The following is a 17,542-nucleotide window of genomic DNA, read 5'->3' as shown; positions in this document are numbered from 1 at the left end:
TTTCCCTACTCACCATCGCATAAGAAACCAAGGCAGTGGTGCGCCGACCGGAAGCGGAAGTGGGCGACTAGGGAGGGACCGGACTACACTTCCCAGAACCCTCTGCGGCGCGCTGTCTTTGAGTCCAGATGGTGATGGAAATAAGCGTCCGACTGGGGTTTTGCCAGACGCGTGGCGGAGGGCAGTGGGCGCTCAAGGTTGCAGTGCTCAGCTTTGGGGCGCCGCTACACTTTTCTTTCCTTAAAACAAAAAAAGTTAGGGAATTCCCTGGTGGCGCAGTGGTTAGGAATACGCCTGCTAATGCAGGGGACACAGGTTCAAGCCCTGGTCCCGAAAGATCCCACATGCTGCGGAGCAACTAAGCGCGTGCGCCGCAACTACTGAGCCTGCGCTCTAGAGCCAGCGAGCCGCAACTGCTGAGCCCGTGTTCCACAACTACTGAAGCCCACGCACCTAGAGCCCGTGCTCTGCAACAAGAGAAGCCACAGCAATGAGAAGCCCATGCACCACAAGGAAGAGTAGCCCCCGCTCACCACAACTAGAGAAAGCCCGCACGCAGCAACGAAGACCCAACGCAGTCATAAATAAATAAATAAATTTATTTTTAAAAAGTTACCACTCACTACTAACATGTTCACATTGTAGGAAGTCTGACAATATTCTCAAAACAAATCCACAATCCCTTACAGGGGATATAAAGCATTAGTGATGCTTTGGTGTAAACTATATATAATTATTATATATTTATATATATTAAGTATATAACTTACATATAAAAATCATATGTATTATATATGTATATATATTGTATTATATTACATATTTACATATATATATATATATATATATATATATATAAAATTCCAAAATAGTGCATGGTCAATGTTAAGAAAACAGGAGAAAAGTAAGAAAAAAAAAAAAAGGAAATATGTAAGTAAGAAAAAAGGGCGAAATTAAAGTCGTCTGTAATCCTAGCACCCAGAAACAATCATCAATATCTTGGCCCATTTACTTCTCGATCCTCTATGAGAGCAAATATGTATTAAAAAATATTTTTCTCCCCACAAAACTGGCATATTTTGGAACTATTTTTTCTCTCACTTTATATATCATGGGTAGCTTTCCACGTTACGAAATAATGGAATCATTTTAAGTGGTTGCTTAGGATTGTTTAGTTTTAGATGTTACAGCCTTGTCCGCCAATGAAGTTATGCTTCCAGTCTTAGTGTATCAAAACTAGGGATAATAATTTTCTTGAAATTTTCCCAATTTGATAAACCAAACACAGTGTCTCATTATGGAGATGTTGAATAGATGTTAATATATCAGTGGTGGGTGAATTGCCTATTTATATATCCTTTGCCCAGTTTTCATAACTGATTTGAAATGTTACCATGTCAAATACTAATTATGGTTCATACTCAAATGTATGTTCTGAATGCTCTGTTTTCTTCTAGGGATTATTCCAGCTGTTTGGGTTTTAAGCTCTTTCTTTTTTTCTGTCTTGTTTCCCCTGTAGGTTTATCCTGCTTTCATCTTATCTCCATTCCTACTGATTTCTTAATCCTCAATTGTTTTTCATTCCACTTCCCAATTTGAGTTCTATGATTCATGTATTGGTTATATTTTGCTGTTGTGATAACAAGCATTTAAGGTTATGGAAACTGCTAAAGATTTTGGCAAATTTAATATTCCCTGTTTAGATCACTGCTTTCCTCTACCTTACATGAACATCCTTTAATTGTGAGTTTAAATTCCCTTATAAACCAAGATTAAATAGTAAGAGATTTTAATCTTGCTAGTGATGGTTTTAATTATTTTTTTAGTGTCTTGACATAAAAATTTTAACTGAATGATTTCTGTGTTATTCTATGTATATATACATATATGTGTGTGTTTTACAATTTAATATTTTGTTTCCTCATTGCTTATTGGTCATAGACAGTAGATCACAATCCAATCTGCTTAGCTGAATTTCCAGAGAAATTATAATAAATATATATTCCCAGCCCAACAGCCTACTCTTAACTCACTTAATCACGAATCTAGGCTAGGGCACAGGAAATAGCACAATTTTAGACAGTCAGGGAAAATTTGAAATTGGCTGTTTTAGGAAGCTCTGGTCTACAAACTGTAAACAAGCCATATGTATTTCAATATAAGGTATCATCTCCTGAAGCTCTACCATTTTATCCATTATGTTATTGTATGAAGATGACTGAATATGTGGGTCAGTTCCTATGTGTATTTTACTTTTTCTACTGAATGCAAGAGGTGTGGTTACCCCCCAATTCTTCTCTATCACTAACCATTCATGATTATTATATTTATATAAGCATTACGGTTGGTACTTTTTTCCAGTACACATTGATCTTTTCCTATTTAGCGCTCTTGACTTGATTTTTTTGGGGGGGTTGGGGCTGCCTTTTTAAAATTTATTTAACCAGCTTTACTGAGATATAACTGACAAATAACATCGTGTAAAGTTAAGGGGTACAATGTCATGATTTGGTATATGTCTACATTGTGATATATAAGGTTAGTGAACACATCCATCACCTCATATAGTTACCTTGCTTTTTTGTGGTGAGAACATTAAGATTTGCTCTCTTAGCTTATTTCAAGTATACAGTAAAGTATTGTTAACTTTAGTCACCATGCTGACCATTAGATCCCCCGAACTTATTCACCTTATAACTGAACGTTTGTGCTCTTTGGCCAATATCTTCCCATTTCCCCCACCTCCCAGCCCCTGACAACCACTAATCTACTCTTTGTTTCTATGAGTTCAACCTTTATAGACTCCACATGTAAGTGAGATCATACAGTATTTGTTCTTCTCTGTCTTTGCCTTTGCCCTAAGTAAAAAACGTCACCTTTTAAAAGTCCTGAGTGGCTAAAAACAAATATCCGAACTCCTTGCTGAGATCCCTTACAGAGGACTTCTCGCGCCTTCTTTTTTTTTTTTAAGTATTTACAAAGTTGTGTTAGTTTCTGGTATACAGCAAAGTGATTCATATATATATACATATTAATATATATAATATATATATATGTGTATATATATATTTTTTCATACTTTTCCATTATGATTTACTATAGAATATTGAATATAGTTCCCTGTGCTATACAGTAGGACCTTGTTGTTTATCTATTTTATATATAGTAGTTTGTATCTGCTAATCCCAAACCCCTAATTTATCCCTTCCTCACCCCCTTTCCCCTTTGGTAACCATAAGTTTGTTTTCTATGTCTGTGAGTCTGTTTCTGTTTTGTAAATAAGTTCATTTGTATCATTTTTTTTTAGATTCCACATATAAGTGATATCATATGCTATTTGTCTTTCTCTTTCTGGGTTACTTCACTTAGTATGATAATCTCTAGGTCCATCCATGTTGCTGCAAATGGCATTATTTCGTTCTTTCTTATGGCTGAGTAGTATTCCATTATATATATACATACCTCACATCTTCTTTATCCACTCATCTGTCGATGGACATTTAGGTTGTTTCCATGTCTTGGCTATTGTAAATAGCGCTGCTATGAATATGGGGGTGCATGTATCTTTTCAAATTAGAGTTTTATCTGTATATATGCCCAGGAGTGGGACTGCTGGATCATGTGCTTGCCTTCTTGCATATACTTGAGTGCCTAGAGAAAGAACCTGATAGATCATAGTGATTATTTGGCAGGTCCCCTTTACTACTATAGTCTGAAAAATAACCGCAGACTTAGTGCCTTAAAACAACTACTTTATTATGCTCATGGGTTCTCTGGGTCATGAATTGGAAAGGGCACAGCAAGGATGACTTTCCTCTGTTCCATGATGTCTGGAGCCTCAGCTGGGAAGACCCACAGGCTGGGTGGTAACTTGACAGCTGGGGAATGGAATTACATGACTGGTAGTTGATGGAGGCGGTCAGCTGGGACCTCAGCTGGGGCTGTCAACTACAATACCTACACATGGCCTCTCCATGTGGTTTCCGAGGCTGCTTCACAGCACGGCGGCTGTGTTCCAAGTGTGAGTGCTCCAAGATGTTCCAAGTGTGAGTGCTCCAAGAGAACAAGGGGAAAGCTGCATCACTTTTTATGATTTGGCATCGAAAGTCACATATAGTGTTGCTGTCACCATCATCAAAAGCCTGTTCCGATTCAAGGGCAAAGAAGATCAATGCCCCTCCCCCAACCTCTCAGTGGGAGGAATGTTAAAGTCACAGTTTAAGAAAAGTATGGATTTTAGAGGATTTGTTGGAAAATATAATCTGCCATATGGTGCTTCCCCCTTAGTTATATTTTCTTCCCTTTCTTTTCCCATTTAGCCCACTTGGAATTTGAATACAAATGAGGATCTGTCCACATGGCAACCGTATCAATCACCTATACTAACTCCCTATTCTAAGAAACCTCACTTTGATGCCTAGGGGATGTGGCCCTCTCCCTCCATCTTTAAAACCAACAATGGATCACTCTGGCCTGACACTTCTGCCTACCTCTTCCCTATTTACGGATACTTGTGATTGTGTTGGGCCACCAGTACTCAGGGTAATCTCCTTACATTAAGAGCAGCAGATTAGCAACCTTAATTCCATCTGCTATGACTTACCCAAGTAACATAGCCAGTAAGATGCCAGTGAAATGTTGAAACGAATTTGTAATCAGGAATTCTTGGCTTCAAAGCTTGTGTTCTCTTCCTTAAATCCCGCTGCCCCATCGCAGAAACATCGGAGTGCAGGAAAATCGGAGGTTGAAGGTTGATTCATTGACTGAATGATATCTACATCCACCCCTCACATTGAAGGATATAGGTGGTAGAGGATTCTTAGAACATTTCTTCCTTGCTCCTCTGGTAAAGTTACAGGATGCCTTTCTCTCTCAGTTCAGATGGTAATGATAAAGCTGTGGACCACATCACATAACACTGAGAAGAAACCATACATTGAAGCATTTCTTGTGGACAGCAGAGAGGCGAAATCAAAGTGAACCTTGATGATATTGTTAAACCAAAACACCAACCAAACAACAGCAAAAGCCACCCCAAATGTGGAATAAAACTTTCTGATGATTGTGGGTGAAAGCATTACTTCCGATAGAGAGGTGGACAGTATTAACCTTGATATAGTCTCTGTAACAACTACTCTATTATGCTCATGGGTTCTCCAGCGTGACACATGAGTTTTGTATCCAAAAATCATGTCAGAGGTGGACAGTATTTTCAGTGATAAAAAATGTGATAATGATTATGTCATGGGAATAAGCATGAATTGTTCAATGTGAAATCCTCTTTGCTTTTGTTTTTTCAGATATGAAACACTGTGTGGCGTGCTCAAGTCATTGGTACACAAACGCTGAGAGACTGCTGTCTCCCCAAAACCGTGACCTTCCTGGCATCTGAAGACACTGTAGGGATGGTGCTGGCCTGCACTGCTCTTTCCTTGTCTGTACTCACAGCAGTGATTCTCGGGATCTTTGTGAAAGATCAAGAAACCTCCACCGTCAAGGTCAAAAACTGGGTACTCAGCTACCTTCGGCTCATTTCTCATTCTCTGCTTCTTCTGCTCCTTACTTTTCATTGGTCAGCCTAACATGGTAACCTGCATCCTCCAACAAATGACATTTGGAGTTGTATGTACTATGTGTCTCTACTGTTTGGCCCAAACAATCACTGTGGTTCTAGGCTCCAAGGCCACGGTATCGGGGAGAAGGATGAGGTGGTACTTGGTATCAGGTTCTCCCTCTGTCATTCCCACCTGCTCTCTGGATTAAGGGACCCTCTGTGGAATCAGGCAGGAGGGTCACACTGCCCAGCCAAGGGCTGCCAATGGCCAATGTGGTAAAGTCGGCCATTAGGAGTGTCCCTTCTGCGGGCAAAGTGTGTGACAGTAGCTGGGGGACACAGGGGATTCTCTGAGGGCTGTGGGTGAAAAGATAAGGCACATGGGGGAGGAAGCTGGTGAGTTCTGTGAGTTAGTAGGTGTTTCCTGTGGGCGATGGGCTGACTCCTGCAGAAATCTGGGGGTGGTTAGAGAGTAGCATGTAGTTTGGTGAGTCAGGGCTGGGGGACCCTTCAGGAGAGAAGCCAGATGGGACTTCACTCTCTCTAGATGAAGACATGATTGAGGAGCCTGCAGCTCCCAGAGCCTCCTCCTTTTTTTTTTAAATGAGAAATGGAGAGTAGTGTGCTGTGTGTGTGTGTGTGTGTGTGGCAGGACGGGGGTGGATTGGGTGGGGGGGTGGACCAGGGTCTCGAGACAAATGTAGTAATAAGCAAACAAAAGACACAGACTTACCAAGTGTTCTGTCCTCTGTCTTCTGAATCGGGTTCCACACAGGGAGGACTCTGTAAGGACCAAGTGCAGGTGGCTCAGGCAACCCAAACTGAACGCTGCTCTCCCCTGGGAAGATCTGAGCGCAGAAAAGCCGGGGTGGGCTCAAATACCAGGGAGGAGCGCGGGGTGGGGGTGGGGGGGCGGGGCCGGGGAAGGGGCGAGGTTTCACACCTTCTCACGCATCTCGTTCAGCTCTGGCTGCCAGACTCTGCCCAACACAAACTTCCTCTCCTAATTTGATTTAAAGTTAAAAGTTTGGCACAATTTAAGGCAAGAACTTAGAACTTTTGCGAGCCAGATATATTATAAGTTAATTCCATTTAAATACTTAAAACCGTTCTAGCGCTGTGGTTCTCAGGTTGTGGTCCTGGACCAGCAAAATCATTGCAAACCCCCAAACTCCACCCCAGACCTACTGAATCAGAAACTCTCGGGTTGGGACCCAGAAATCTGTGTTATAAGAAGCACTCCCTCTGATTCTGATGCATGGCAAAGTTTAAGAACCACGTATGTAAAGGAAAAGTGTTTTTTTTTTTTTTAAAGTTGAGATACATGTTGTATAAATTAAGATTTTGTTCTTAACATCTGGGGAAATCGAAGCTAGGTAGGTGGTGCATTGATTGCATTCGGGTGATTAGGTTAGGAATTCGATGGTTCTAGATCATTAGATGATCTAATTATTTAAATTATACTAAATTGTTTAAATTATACTTGTGTTAATTGGGGGGCAGTAGGAAACCAATTATAGTCTAATTTGTCCCAGATGTTTGGTAGATGGAGTACTGTTTTCCACAAGACGAAATAAGCCCATATTTCAACCAGGTTCTTGCACATCTGGCTGAGTGATGTGAGGCCCTCCAACCTTGAAAAATGGAAGCAACTGTTAAAAGCAAGGGGATTAAGAAAACCATACAAGAAAAAGAACTATCGACCAGAATTCTACCTAGATATTTGGTTCCTAAGCCTCCCTCAGCCATATATTTAGTGTTGCTTTAGAGTTGGTATTTGTATTTCCCCCCCTTTATGGTTTGCCTCCCGGATAAATAATCTACACTTTGCCTGCCCCACCTCCACTCCCATTTCATGAAATGGGCCATATTCATTTACATATTTTTTCTTGTTTTCCTCCTAAATTTTATCAAAGAGCAAATGAGGGTCTCGTGGAAGGTGAGTTATCATTAATCCCAATCACTTTTTCCCCTTATCTGCTCCCTTCAATGATAAACGTGACCAAATACACCTGGGGCTGGGCTCCCTTATTTTTCATTTATTTATTTATTTAATAGATCTTTATTGGAGTATAATTGCTTCACAAGACTGTGTTAGTTTCTGTTGCACAACAAAGCGAATCAGCCATATGCATACATATGTCCCCATATCCCCTCCCTCTTGAGCCTCCCTCCCATCCTCCCTATCCCACCCCTCTACGTCATCGCTGGACTCCTTTATTAATGGCATATTTATGTGTCCTTATAGAGCCCGTGGCCTATCCACCAGAGGCAAGTAATGAAGAGATCAACCTCCAGTGTCAGTCAGTGAGGGGCCTAAGCTGGAATTTTAGCTGCCTCTTTCATTGTGAGATTAAAATGTGTAGTTTCCAGATCTTCAGCCTAGTGAAGGTGCCTTTTTCTGTATGGACCTCCATATAAGCCTATTTTTCATATGTTGTAAAATTAATGATGACCAACACTTGCCTGCAGGACAATTGGAACTGACCAATATAATGCACCTTTATTTGAAGGCTATTAGAAGTTGAGTTTGTGCCTGTTGTGGACTGAATGCTTGTGTCCCCTCACCAGATTCCTGTGTTGAAATCCTAACCCCCAATGTGATATTAGGGGGTGAGGGCCTTTGGGAGGTGATTAGGTCATGAGGGTACCTCACAAATGGGATTAGTGCCCTTATAAAAGAGGCCGCTGAGACCTCAGAGTCCTTGTGAGGACAGAACAAGAAGATGTGCAGCTAACGAGCAGGAAGTGAGTCCTCAGACGCTGATACAGCCAGTTTAAAGTATTTTTGTTAGAGCAGTCTGAACAGAATAAGAATGCCTTTCTTCAGCACGCTTGATACTGCATCTCACGAAGGACCCATGGCTCTGTACTGACCTACCTTGGTCCAGCTGTCTATGACTAATGGTTTCTCCATGCTCAAAGTGTTCCTGCTTGGCTGGCAGGAATTCCACACAGGTTAGTGGCCCCTATGGCATATGTAACACCACCCAAATGTCTCTTGAAGTGTTTTTTAACCTATAATTCACAAGATAGTACAAGCCCATTTCTATCTTTCTGCCTTAACATAAGCTCCTCACCAAAGAGCCCTAGTTTCAAATTGCTGCTGCATCACTGATGGATCCCTAGGATGATGTGCAACCCAAGAGGCTGCTCAGCTTTTAAGGGTGTGAACTAATACTGCTGTTTTCAATTTAACTCTTGTTTTAAACTAGTTTCCATCTTTTACTTAAACATTTTTTTTCTCATTCAGTGTCTTCTGACCAATTTGAATGTTTCATAAACACAACCCCCCCAAAAACAATTTTATAGTTTCATTTAAAGCTAGAAACTTCAGTTTTCCTTGCATAAAAAAATGCACCTGGACTTTATCCAGCAGTAACAGAGAACAATACTCCAAACACAGTAGTCATCCCATCTTCCCATGTGAACATAGGAACCATGGTTGGATACTCATACAAGGTAGAGGCTACACCACCCAGGGATAGGTGTAGCCTGTGGTGACTGGTCATCCAGTTTTCTGGGGACACATCTTGGAACTGGCTGTGTCGTATACAGGTCTAGATGATCAATACGATCAGCTATATCTAATTAAAGCACCAGATTACAAAAAAGAGACTCCAACTCCCTCTACCCAGTGCAACATAAATACTAAAGCAGAGAGTTTCAGTGATGGAACCCCATATAATTAGTAGAGAATAGTAATACCAGAGACTACAGATAAACAGTTTTGAGATTTCATCAGAAAACCCTCTTCTGGCTTTTCCACAGGTTTGGTTCTTTTATAACCTAATCCCCACTACTACAATTTCAGCACATTCCACTTATGATCACAGCTACGTATTACTTCTTAAAAATAAATTATCAATTAAAGTTAATGGCATGTCCATGAAGTTTTTTTCAAGAGTACAGAAAAATCAGGAACTTACACCCATAGAAAGTTCCAGCACTCCACAAAATATCTGGCAGGGGTAGTGTGGTCCTAGTCCCTTCAGAAAGCGAGGAAAGGTGGAGAAACATGTGGACAAACCAAATATAGAGCAAGAAGAAGAGCTTCCGGCCAGAAGAATCACCAACCTGCTGGATCTGCTGTGTAGTGAACCACAGGCATAGGTATCAACAGTCCAGATCTAAGCAAACACTGTCAGAGAGTAACTAGTAGAGCCTGGGCAGAAAAGAGGGACAATATTCAAAAGGATTATGTGTTTCAAGAACTTGATCCAACAGTTAAATTCCAGGAGTCCTCCCTGAAGAAGAGAGAAGGTGATCATGAAGACTGTCATGACCTCAGTAGAACACAGAAGATGTTAAAGAGTCCAGAAAGGTGCTAAGACTACTACGGAAAGGTTTATCAATCCTATTTATCAACCTATTTCCACTGAAATGCCATCCTCAGTGGATTACAGATCAGTACCACATTGGCCATAAGATAGAAGGTCCAACTTTACTGTTCAAACATGAAGATCCACTTGGCAAATGCCAAAAGTGATATTTTAAAATTTAACAATACTATTTTTACTGCAAAGCATAATAAAACAGACATTGATTTAGTTAGACCCCCAAACAAATCCAAATGAGGATTAAATTATCCTAAGCAGTAAAAACTACCCATGTCACCAAGTTGTTTGTGGTTTTACAAAAGCAGCTTTAGAAAGCTTCTGCATATCTACTCACAACCAAAGTTACTGAATATTTGCTTGGTAATTTGACCTGGTTTATAATCCCCCCCAACCTTTTTAAATGCCCAGCATCTGAACCATCTTTTTACACGAGGAGTTTTTCACTAGAAATGGAATGGACACCACTCAGAGATCCCAGACTTGGAAGTGGAAGCAAAGATGTGAAGCCCTGGGTGAGGAAGACAGTACACATGTTTTTGGTTATAAGAGAGCTGTGATAGGTTAAGTAGGAGACTGCATATACATATTAAAGTAAGTGAAAATGTAGAGAGTGAAGAAAATGTTGACATATGGGCTAGGCAAGGGCCTGCTATACTGGAAATCTTTTGTTTTTTCCTTTGCTGTTGTTTAGCAAATGAGTAACAATTCTATGAATGACAAACTGTCCAAAGAATTAGTATGAGTGGAAGGTAGAGCCCATCTACAACTATGGACTCTCCAGGAAACACTAGGCACTGGTGGCCCTGGCATCTTAACCTTCCACACAACTCAGGTGCAGGCACGGCCTACGATCCACCAGAACCAGGCACTTGCCCAGACTTCGAATCAGAAGATATAGTTAGTTCTTTACTACATCTCAAGGAGCTTTGGGAACACTAAGGAACTCTCATGGCTCTGCAGCATGATTCAGCAATTGTTTCTGTGAAGCCCTGAACATTGTCTTTCTTGCCAGTTCTTGAAGCCACCTAGTATCTTCTGAATCAGCTGTTTAGAACTGGCTCATGTGCTTTCCAATTAAGAGCCCAGGCTGCTATAATTTGTAAAGAGCAATATGCAATTTACTGATGTGACTCATCAAGTCTTCTAAAGGGAAACTGAGTCCATGTGCAACCTCTTTCAGCAAACAGGAAGAATATTGATTTTTCAAGATAAAGTTCTAAAGGCGTAGGTAAGATTAACTGGTCTTATCAAGTACGTTAAATGACATACGAAATAAAGGGTATTGATTAAGTACAAAATCCAAAAGAAATTTAGAAATATAAAAGGCATATCTGAAAACAGCATCAAAAAGTCTGGATTCCCTCCCCGCTCCAAGCTGAAATCTCTTTGGACAAAAAAACCCCACAAAAACAGGGGCTTCCCAGGTGGCGCAGCGGTGGAGAATCCACCTGCCAATGCAGGAGACACAGGTTCGAGCCCTGGTCTGGGAAGATCCCACATGCCGCGAGGCAACTAAGTCCCTGTGCCACAACTACTGAGCCTGCACTCTAGAGCCTGTGAGCCACAGCTACTGGAAACCACATGCCACAACTACTGAAGCCGACGCGCCTAGAGCCCACGCTCCACAAGAGAAGCCACCGCAATGAGAAGCCCGCACACTGCAACGAACAGTAGCTCCAGGGGCTTCCCTGGTGGTGCAGTGGTTGAGAGTCCGCCTGCTGATGCAGGGGACACGGGTTCGTGCCCCGGTCCGGGAAGATCCCACATGCCGCGGAGCGGCTGGGCCCGTGAGCCATGGCCACTGAGCCTGCGCGTCCAGAGCCTGTGCTCCGCAATGGGAGAGGCCACAGCAGTGAGAAGCCCGCGTACCGCAAAAAAAAAGAGTAGCTCTGGCTCGCCGCAATTAGAGAAAGTCCACGTGCAGCAACGAAGACCCAACACAGCCAAAAATAAATAAATAAGTAAATTTATAAAAACAAACAAAAACATTAAAAGCACGTTTATCTTTGTCAGGCCCAGGAGTAAGCTGAAACATCAAACCACAAAATAAGGTGGACAAAGTACAAAAGTACTGAAGACTAAGCAGGAGTGTGGGAGGAAACATGATGACTACAGTTAACGCTGCTGAATGGTACATTTGAAAGCTGCTAAGAGAGCAAATCCTAAGAGTTCTCTCCACAGGAAAAAAAAAAACCCACTTTTCTTTTCTTCTTTTAGTATATATATGAGATGATGAATGTTAACTCATTGTGGTAATCATTTCACAATATATATATATTTTTTGGCTGTGCTTGTGGGATCTTAATCCCTGACCAGAGATTGAACCCGTGGCCCCGGCAGTGACAGTGTGGAGTCCTAACCACTGGACGGCCAGGGAAGTCCCCATTTCACAATATTTGTAAGTCAAGTCATTATGCTGTACATGTTAAACATGTCAATTATATCTCGATAAAACTATAAAAACTTTTAAAAAAATTAGTTGTAGGAGAGAGAGTATTCCTTAACATCCATGTATTTTAAAACGCTTTGGTCACCTTTCACTTATTTCTAATTTTACTGGAATATGGTGAAAGAAATTTGGCCTGTCAAATCTCTATACATTTTGCTATGGCAAAGTACAATTTTACATTGTGAATTTTACACAAAAATTTTTATGCAGGGGACATATGTGGTTATATATGTGTCATACATATGTCATTAAAATCAAGTTACTGATTCCCCCTTTTAAACCTAAATTTTAGGTTCAGAGGTTTAATTACGTATTTTTAGCACAGTCACTTTAACTTCTCTTCATTATTGGTCGACCATTTTTTAAAAGAATACCTTTCCTACAGAGGGAAATTACTGAGCAAATAATGAAATTAATATTTTTGTTTATTTAGTGGATCTACCCTACTTCAAAACACTTGGCAACCATAATTCACCACCTAGGAACTGATGTAATACTTATGACTTAGTGCACACAGATGACTCATATTCAACCTGGCCAATAAACACAAAACCACACACATACTCACTTCAAAATTCTTTGCAGTTTTATCAATTTCATTTTCAATGAAATATTTTTAACACTAAAAAGATTACTTTGAGATAAACCCCTTCCCAAACTTGAAATCTTCACAGGCTTCCTTCTTAGCCCAGTTGGCTTTAAACTCATTTGTACAATCCTGTCTCCTGTCTCCTGTCTTCAAAGTAAGATTCAACATGCCCAGTGAAAATCATCCACTTGTACCTAGTACTGGTATTGGTTTTATCTATAATTTGGGGGAAAAGAAACCTAACCATGTCCCACTACCAAATTAGCATTTTCACAATTTTATGTCCTCCCCCTAAGGCAGTGCACAGAGAACCCCTTCTCTTCCTCTATCTGTGCATTCATGGACTGACTGAAGATTCTCCTGGGGTGGGCAGCCAGTTTTCCAGTCGTCAACAACTGTTCCCCCAGAACTTCAGTCACTGCGAGGTGTGCTGCACTCTCTGGCTTAACCCTCATAAAGATGAATCCACTTAGGGTCATATCCTGGGGACAGAATTTACTAAGGGTAACCCCTATTAGATATCACTTTAGCTGTTTTTTTTTTTTTTCTTTCTCCAGGGAATTTACCTCTATTCTCTGGTCTCTCAGTTCAACTCTCAGCCTATTTTTCAATAACTCTCTGGGATCAGAGGTTTCAGGTCCATGACAATCCACAGAATTAGAATGCATGATATAGGGGCAAAGGCCAGAAAGACTTGTGAACCAAATCTAAAAAACCAATGAGAAGCTACAAATATTACCTCACTAAAAGCATTCTTGTGTGCTTAATTTAGATGGCAAGCACTTAGCCAGGGCAGTACCTTCCCACTCAGAGGATTCTCACATTAGGGAACATGAGGAAAAAAAGAGGAAAAAAAGACAATACTACATGAGAGGAGAAAAAAAAAAAACCACCTTAAAAATAAAGCTCCTTTATACTGCTTTTGATATATGGGTTAAAAAAAAAAAAAAAAAAAAAGCCCATATACCCTCCATACTGCCCATGCATTCTCAGTCCCTCTGGCTTAAATTTCCAGTTCCATATTCCCAGGGAAATATTTTATTCTCAATGAGGAACATTCCTGGGAAACTAAGTCCTAAAGAGTAACCTGTTCATGCTAATCCAAATGGAACTCTCAGAACCTTGAGGGATCTTTGCTATCTGACTGTCAGGTCTTTCCTAAATGGTCAAAGAGATGGAAATGTTTGTACTTTTTTGACTATTACTCATTATCATTTGCTAGTATTATAAAAAAGCATACACTCAAAAAAAACCAGGCATAAACCTAAAATTCAAACAGATACACCTAGAATCCCTTTAGACCCTGATCCAAACACAAATATCTTATCATGATGGTTCTAGAAATGAATGTTCTATACTCTTGCCCTGCGTTTCTCAGTTCATATCATAGCCATTTCCCTAATTTTTACAAAATCTTCACATATAAGAGAAAGGGCTGTATGAAACTGATTACTAAGTAGCTGCTAGGGAAATCATGTTGGAAAATGATACACTGAAATGCCGTTTTCCAGTCTAAGTTCTAATAACTACAGCAATTTTCCAACCTTCTCAACAACAAGCCCACTAATATCAGCATTCTCATTTATTCTTTATTGGAAAAGAGGTCCACCTCACTGGCAATCACTCCACAGCATATTGCCCATTTAATGGTAATTCTCTCAAAGTCAGGTCGAAGTGCTTTCTGCAAGGAAAAGTGCCAGTAGGTATTACTTTTGTGGGAATGTGTTATAAGGGCCAAGTTTGATTTTTTAACATGGAACTGTTAAGTAAAATATGTGATAGTTTTTCTCTGGTTCTTCCCCAGAACAAACTTCCAGATACACAGTAACAGAGAGCTAACTGAAAGCTTTTTCCAGACAAACTGTTTTCATGGTAGTTCTTTCCAATACATGTAATCCTGGAGGAATGGAAGGAGGGAAGGAGGAAATGAGGGGCTGAAGGGAGGGAGGAAGGGAAGGAGGGTGGGAGGGAGAAAGAGAGGGAAGGAGGGAGGGATATACTCTGGCTGAAAGATGTCCAAACTAGTTACATTCATAGGGTTTCTCTTCGATATGAGTTGCCTGATGCCTAATAAGTTTAGAACTATTAATGAAAGCTTTCCCACACTGATTACATGTAAAGGGTTTCTCTCCAGTATGTGTTCTTTGATGTACAATAAGTCGAGCACTCAAGCTGAATGTTTTTCCACATTGATTACATTCATAGGGTTTCTCTCCAGTATGAGTTCTCTGATGTTGAGTAAGGCATGAACTCTGCCTGAAGGATTTCCCACACTGACTGCACTCATAGGGCTTTTCTCCAGTATGAGTTCTCTGATGTACAACAAGAACATAACTCTGGCTGAAGGACTTCCCACACTGATTACATTCATAGGGTTTTTCTCCAGTATGAGTTCTCTGATGCATAACAAGGTGAGAACTGCGGTTGAAAGATTTCCCACACTCATTACATTCGTAGGGTTTCTCTCCAGTATGAGTTCTTTGGTGTGCAACCAGTTGAGAACTCCAGCTGAAGGATTTTCCACACTGATTACATTCAAAGGGTTTTTCTCCTGTGTGACTCCTCTGATGCGCGACAAGTTTGTAACTTTGACTAAAGGACTTTCCACATTGATTGCATTCATAGGGCTTTTCTCCAGTATGAATTCTTTGATGGGCAATAAGCTTATAGCTCTGAATAAATGATTTCCCACATTGATTACATTCGTAGGGCTTCTCTCCAGTATGAGTTCTTTGATGTGCAATAAGTTTGTAGCTCTGCCTGAATGACTTTCCACACTGACTGCATTCGTAAGGCTTCTCTCCAGTATGAGTTCTCTGATGCACGACAAGGACATAGCTCTGGCTAAAGGATTTCCCACACTGATTACATCTATAAGGTTTCTCTCCAGTATGAGTTCTCTGATGGGAAACGAGGTGAGAGCTGCGGCTGAATGATTTCCCACATTCGTTACATTCATAAGGTTTCTCCCCGGTGTGAGTTCTCTGATGTGCAACAAGATGAGAGCTCCAGCTGAAGGATTTCCCACACTGATTACATTCAAAGGGTTTCTCTTCAGAATGATTTCTCATGTTTTGAGCAAGGGATGAACTCTGGGAGGTTTTATTACATTTATACTGACTCTCTTCAACAGGGATTCTCTGTTGTTCATTATGGGATATGCTGTGGTTCAAAACTTGCCCATGTTCCTTAAAATCAAAAGATCTTCCTTGTGCATGTATTTTCTCATGTAGATTTAGGGGTTTATCATGACTAAAATGTTGAATACTGTCACTAAATCCATAGGATTTATCTTCTGTTTGAGCTTTTGTAAACTGAATAAAATGAATGCTCTGGGGGAGGTTTCCACATTCTTTATTTTCACAGAGTTTCTCACTATCATTAATCATCTGATGAGTGTTTACCATAGAATTATAATGCAATTTTTTAACACGTGAAGCATGTTTATGAAAATGGTTTCTTATGGGTATCATCTGTGGTGAAAGAAGACTGTTATTTGGACCACGCTTCTCCTCAAGGTCATCACTTTTGCAGGCTCTCTCATGACTAATAGCTTTTCTGTGAGTGAATGTCACTTCCTCCAAAAGTCTCTCTTGTTTTTCCTGTTGCTTCTCCAAAAGCTCCTTACAATCCTGAACTTCTTCACATGAAGATAACCAAGGATCATCTCTTGTCAACCTTTCTATCTTCACTCTGTGGGATGGTTCATCACCAAAAATGCTCTGCTTTGATGTTGATTCTCTTCTTCCAAGTGCAGTTGCTGAGTCTGGAAGGAAGCAAAATAAAACACCCTAGCCAAAAAAATGTTAGAGCTGGAATAGGGGAATAAAAGCTGACAAGAAAGTATGCAATTATACGTGGATTTGTTTTCAGCTATGGACCTATAACATGAATTGAGAAAGCAAAAGGATGGGATGAAGCAGTAAGCAGAGAGCTACCACAGTCCAATAGTGTAACAAGGCATTAATATGAAACTATTTCAATCTTAGTGTTGCTGAATAAAAAGACTTTAGATGTCAAAGATCTCCATATTCCAAAATAAGATCCCCTATGCAGAATCTACAGAATTGCAAAACAATTTTGCAATCCTTAGCCAAAAAAGAGGGTCCTTTCTACCTTCTTTAGTGCTAGATATATGTTCACTGAAATAGAAATTAGTGTCTACATTTCTAGAAATTTCTGGAGGCATGAAACTTGCTAGCACAGTCTGTGTTAGTAAAACAAAGTCAAACTACTTCGTGAACCAGGAAAAAATAATGCGGGCACTGTTATCCCAGGTTCCCTAAATGCCTTAGGGGCTAATATGGCCCCATGAATTCCTTTAGTTCCAAGTGAGAGAGGATGAAGATTAGCTCATAAACAGAAGCCTTGGTGGCTATTAGGCCAGGCAATATAAAGCACACTTGGAAAAAGTGGTGATGTATAAGTCCACCAGGAGTGGGAGATGGAGAAATATGCAGCATGCCCTATGGGGATTTTTCAAACAAATCTTCTATACCTGTAATGACTCCCAAATGTCTGTTTCTCACGTGGATATGCATGTTGAGAAACTCTTTTTATACTTATTCCCTTGTTCCAACTAGGAGACTGCATCTGGTTTGAAAAGCTGA

General features: G+C 40.5%; 1 protein-coding gene across 1 annotated transcript in view; it reads right to left on the bottom strand.

Annotated features, from left to right (window-relative positions):
- The window catches only part of LOC103071308 (zinc finger protein 180-like), a 52,514-nt gene that overhangs the window by 19,611 nt on the left and 15,361 nt on the right, over positions 1-17,542 (bottom strand). Inside the window, 2 exon segments of the mRNA XM_082931130.1 lie at positions 8,436-8,492; positions 14,962-16,698. Of these exon segments, the coding sequence (XP_082787256.1) occupies positions 8,436-8,492; positions 14,962-16,698 (1,794 nt within the window).

Source organism: Lipotes vexillifer, unplaced genomic scaffold, assembly GCF_000442215.2.
Source record: "Lipotes vexillifer unplaced genomic scaffold, Lipotes_vexillifer_v1.1 scaffold371, whole genome shotgun sequence".
Taxonomy (NCBI): Eukaryota; Metazoa; Chordata; class Mammalia; order Artiodactyla; family Lipotidae; genus Lipotes; species Lipotes vexillifer.
The sequence above is the reverse complement of the archived record's forward strand: the minus strand, read 5'-3'. Positions and strand labels throughout refer to the sequence as shown.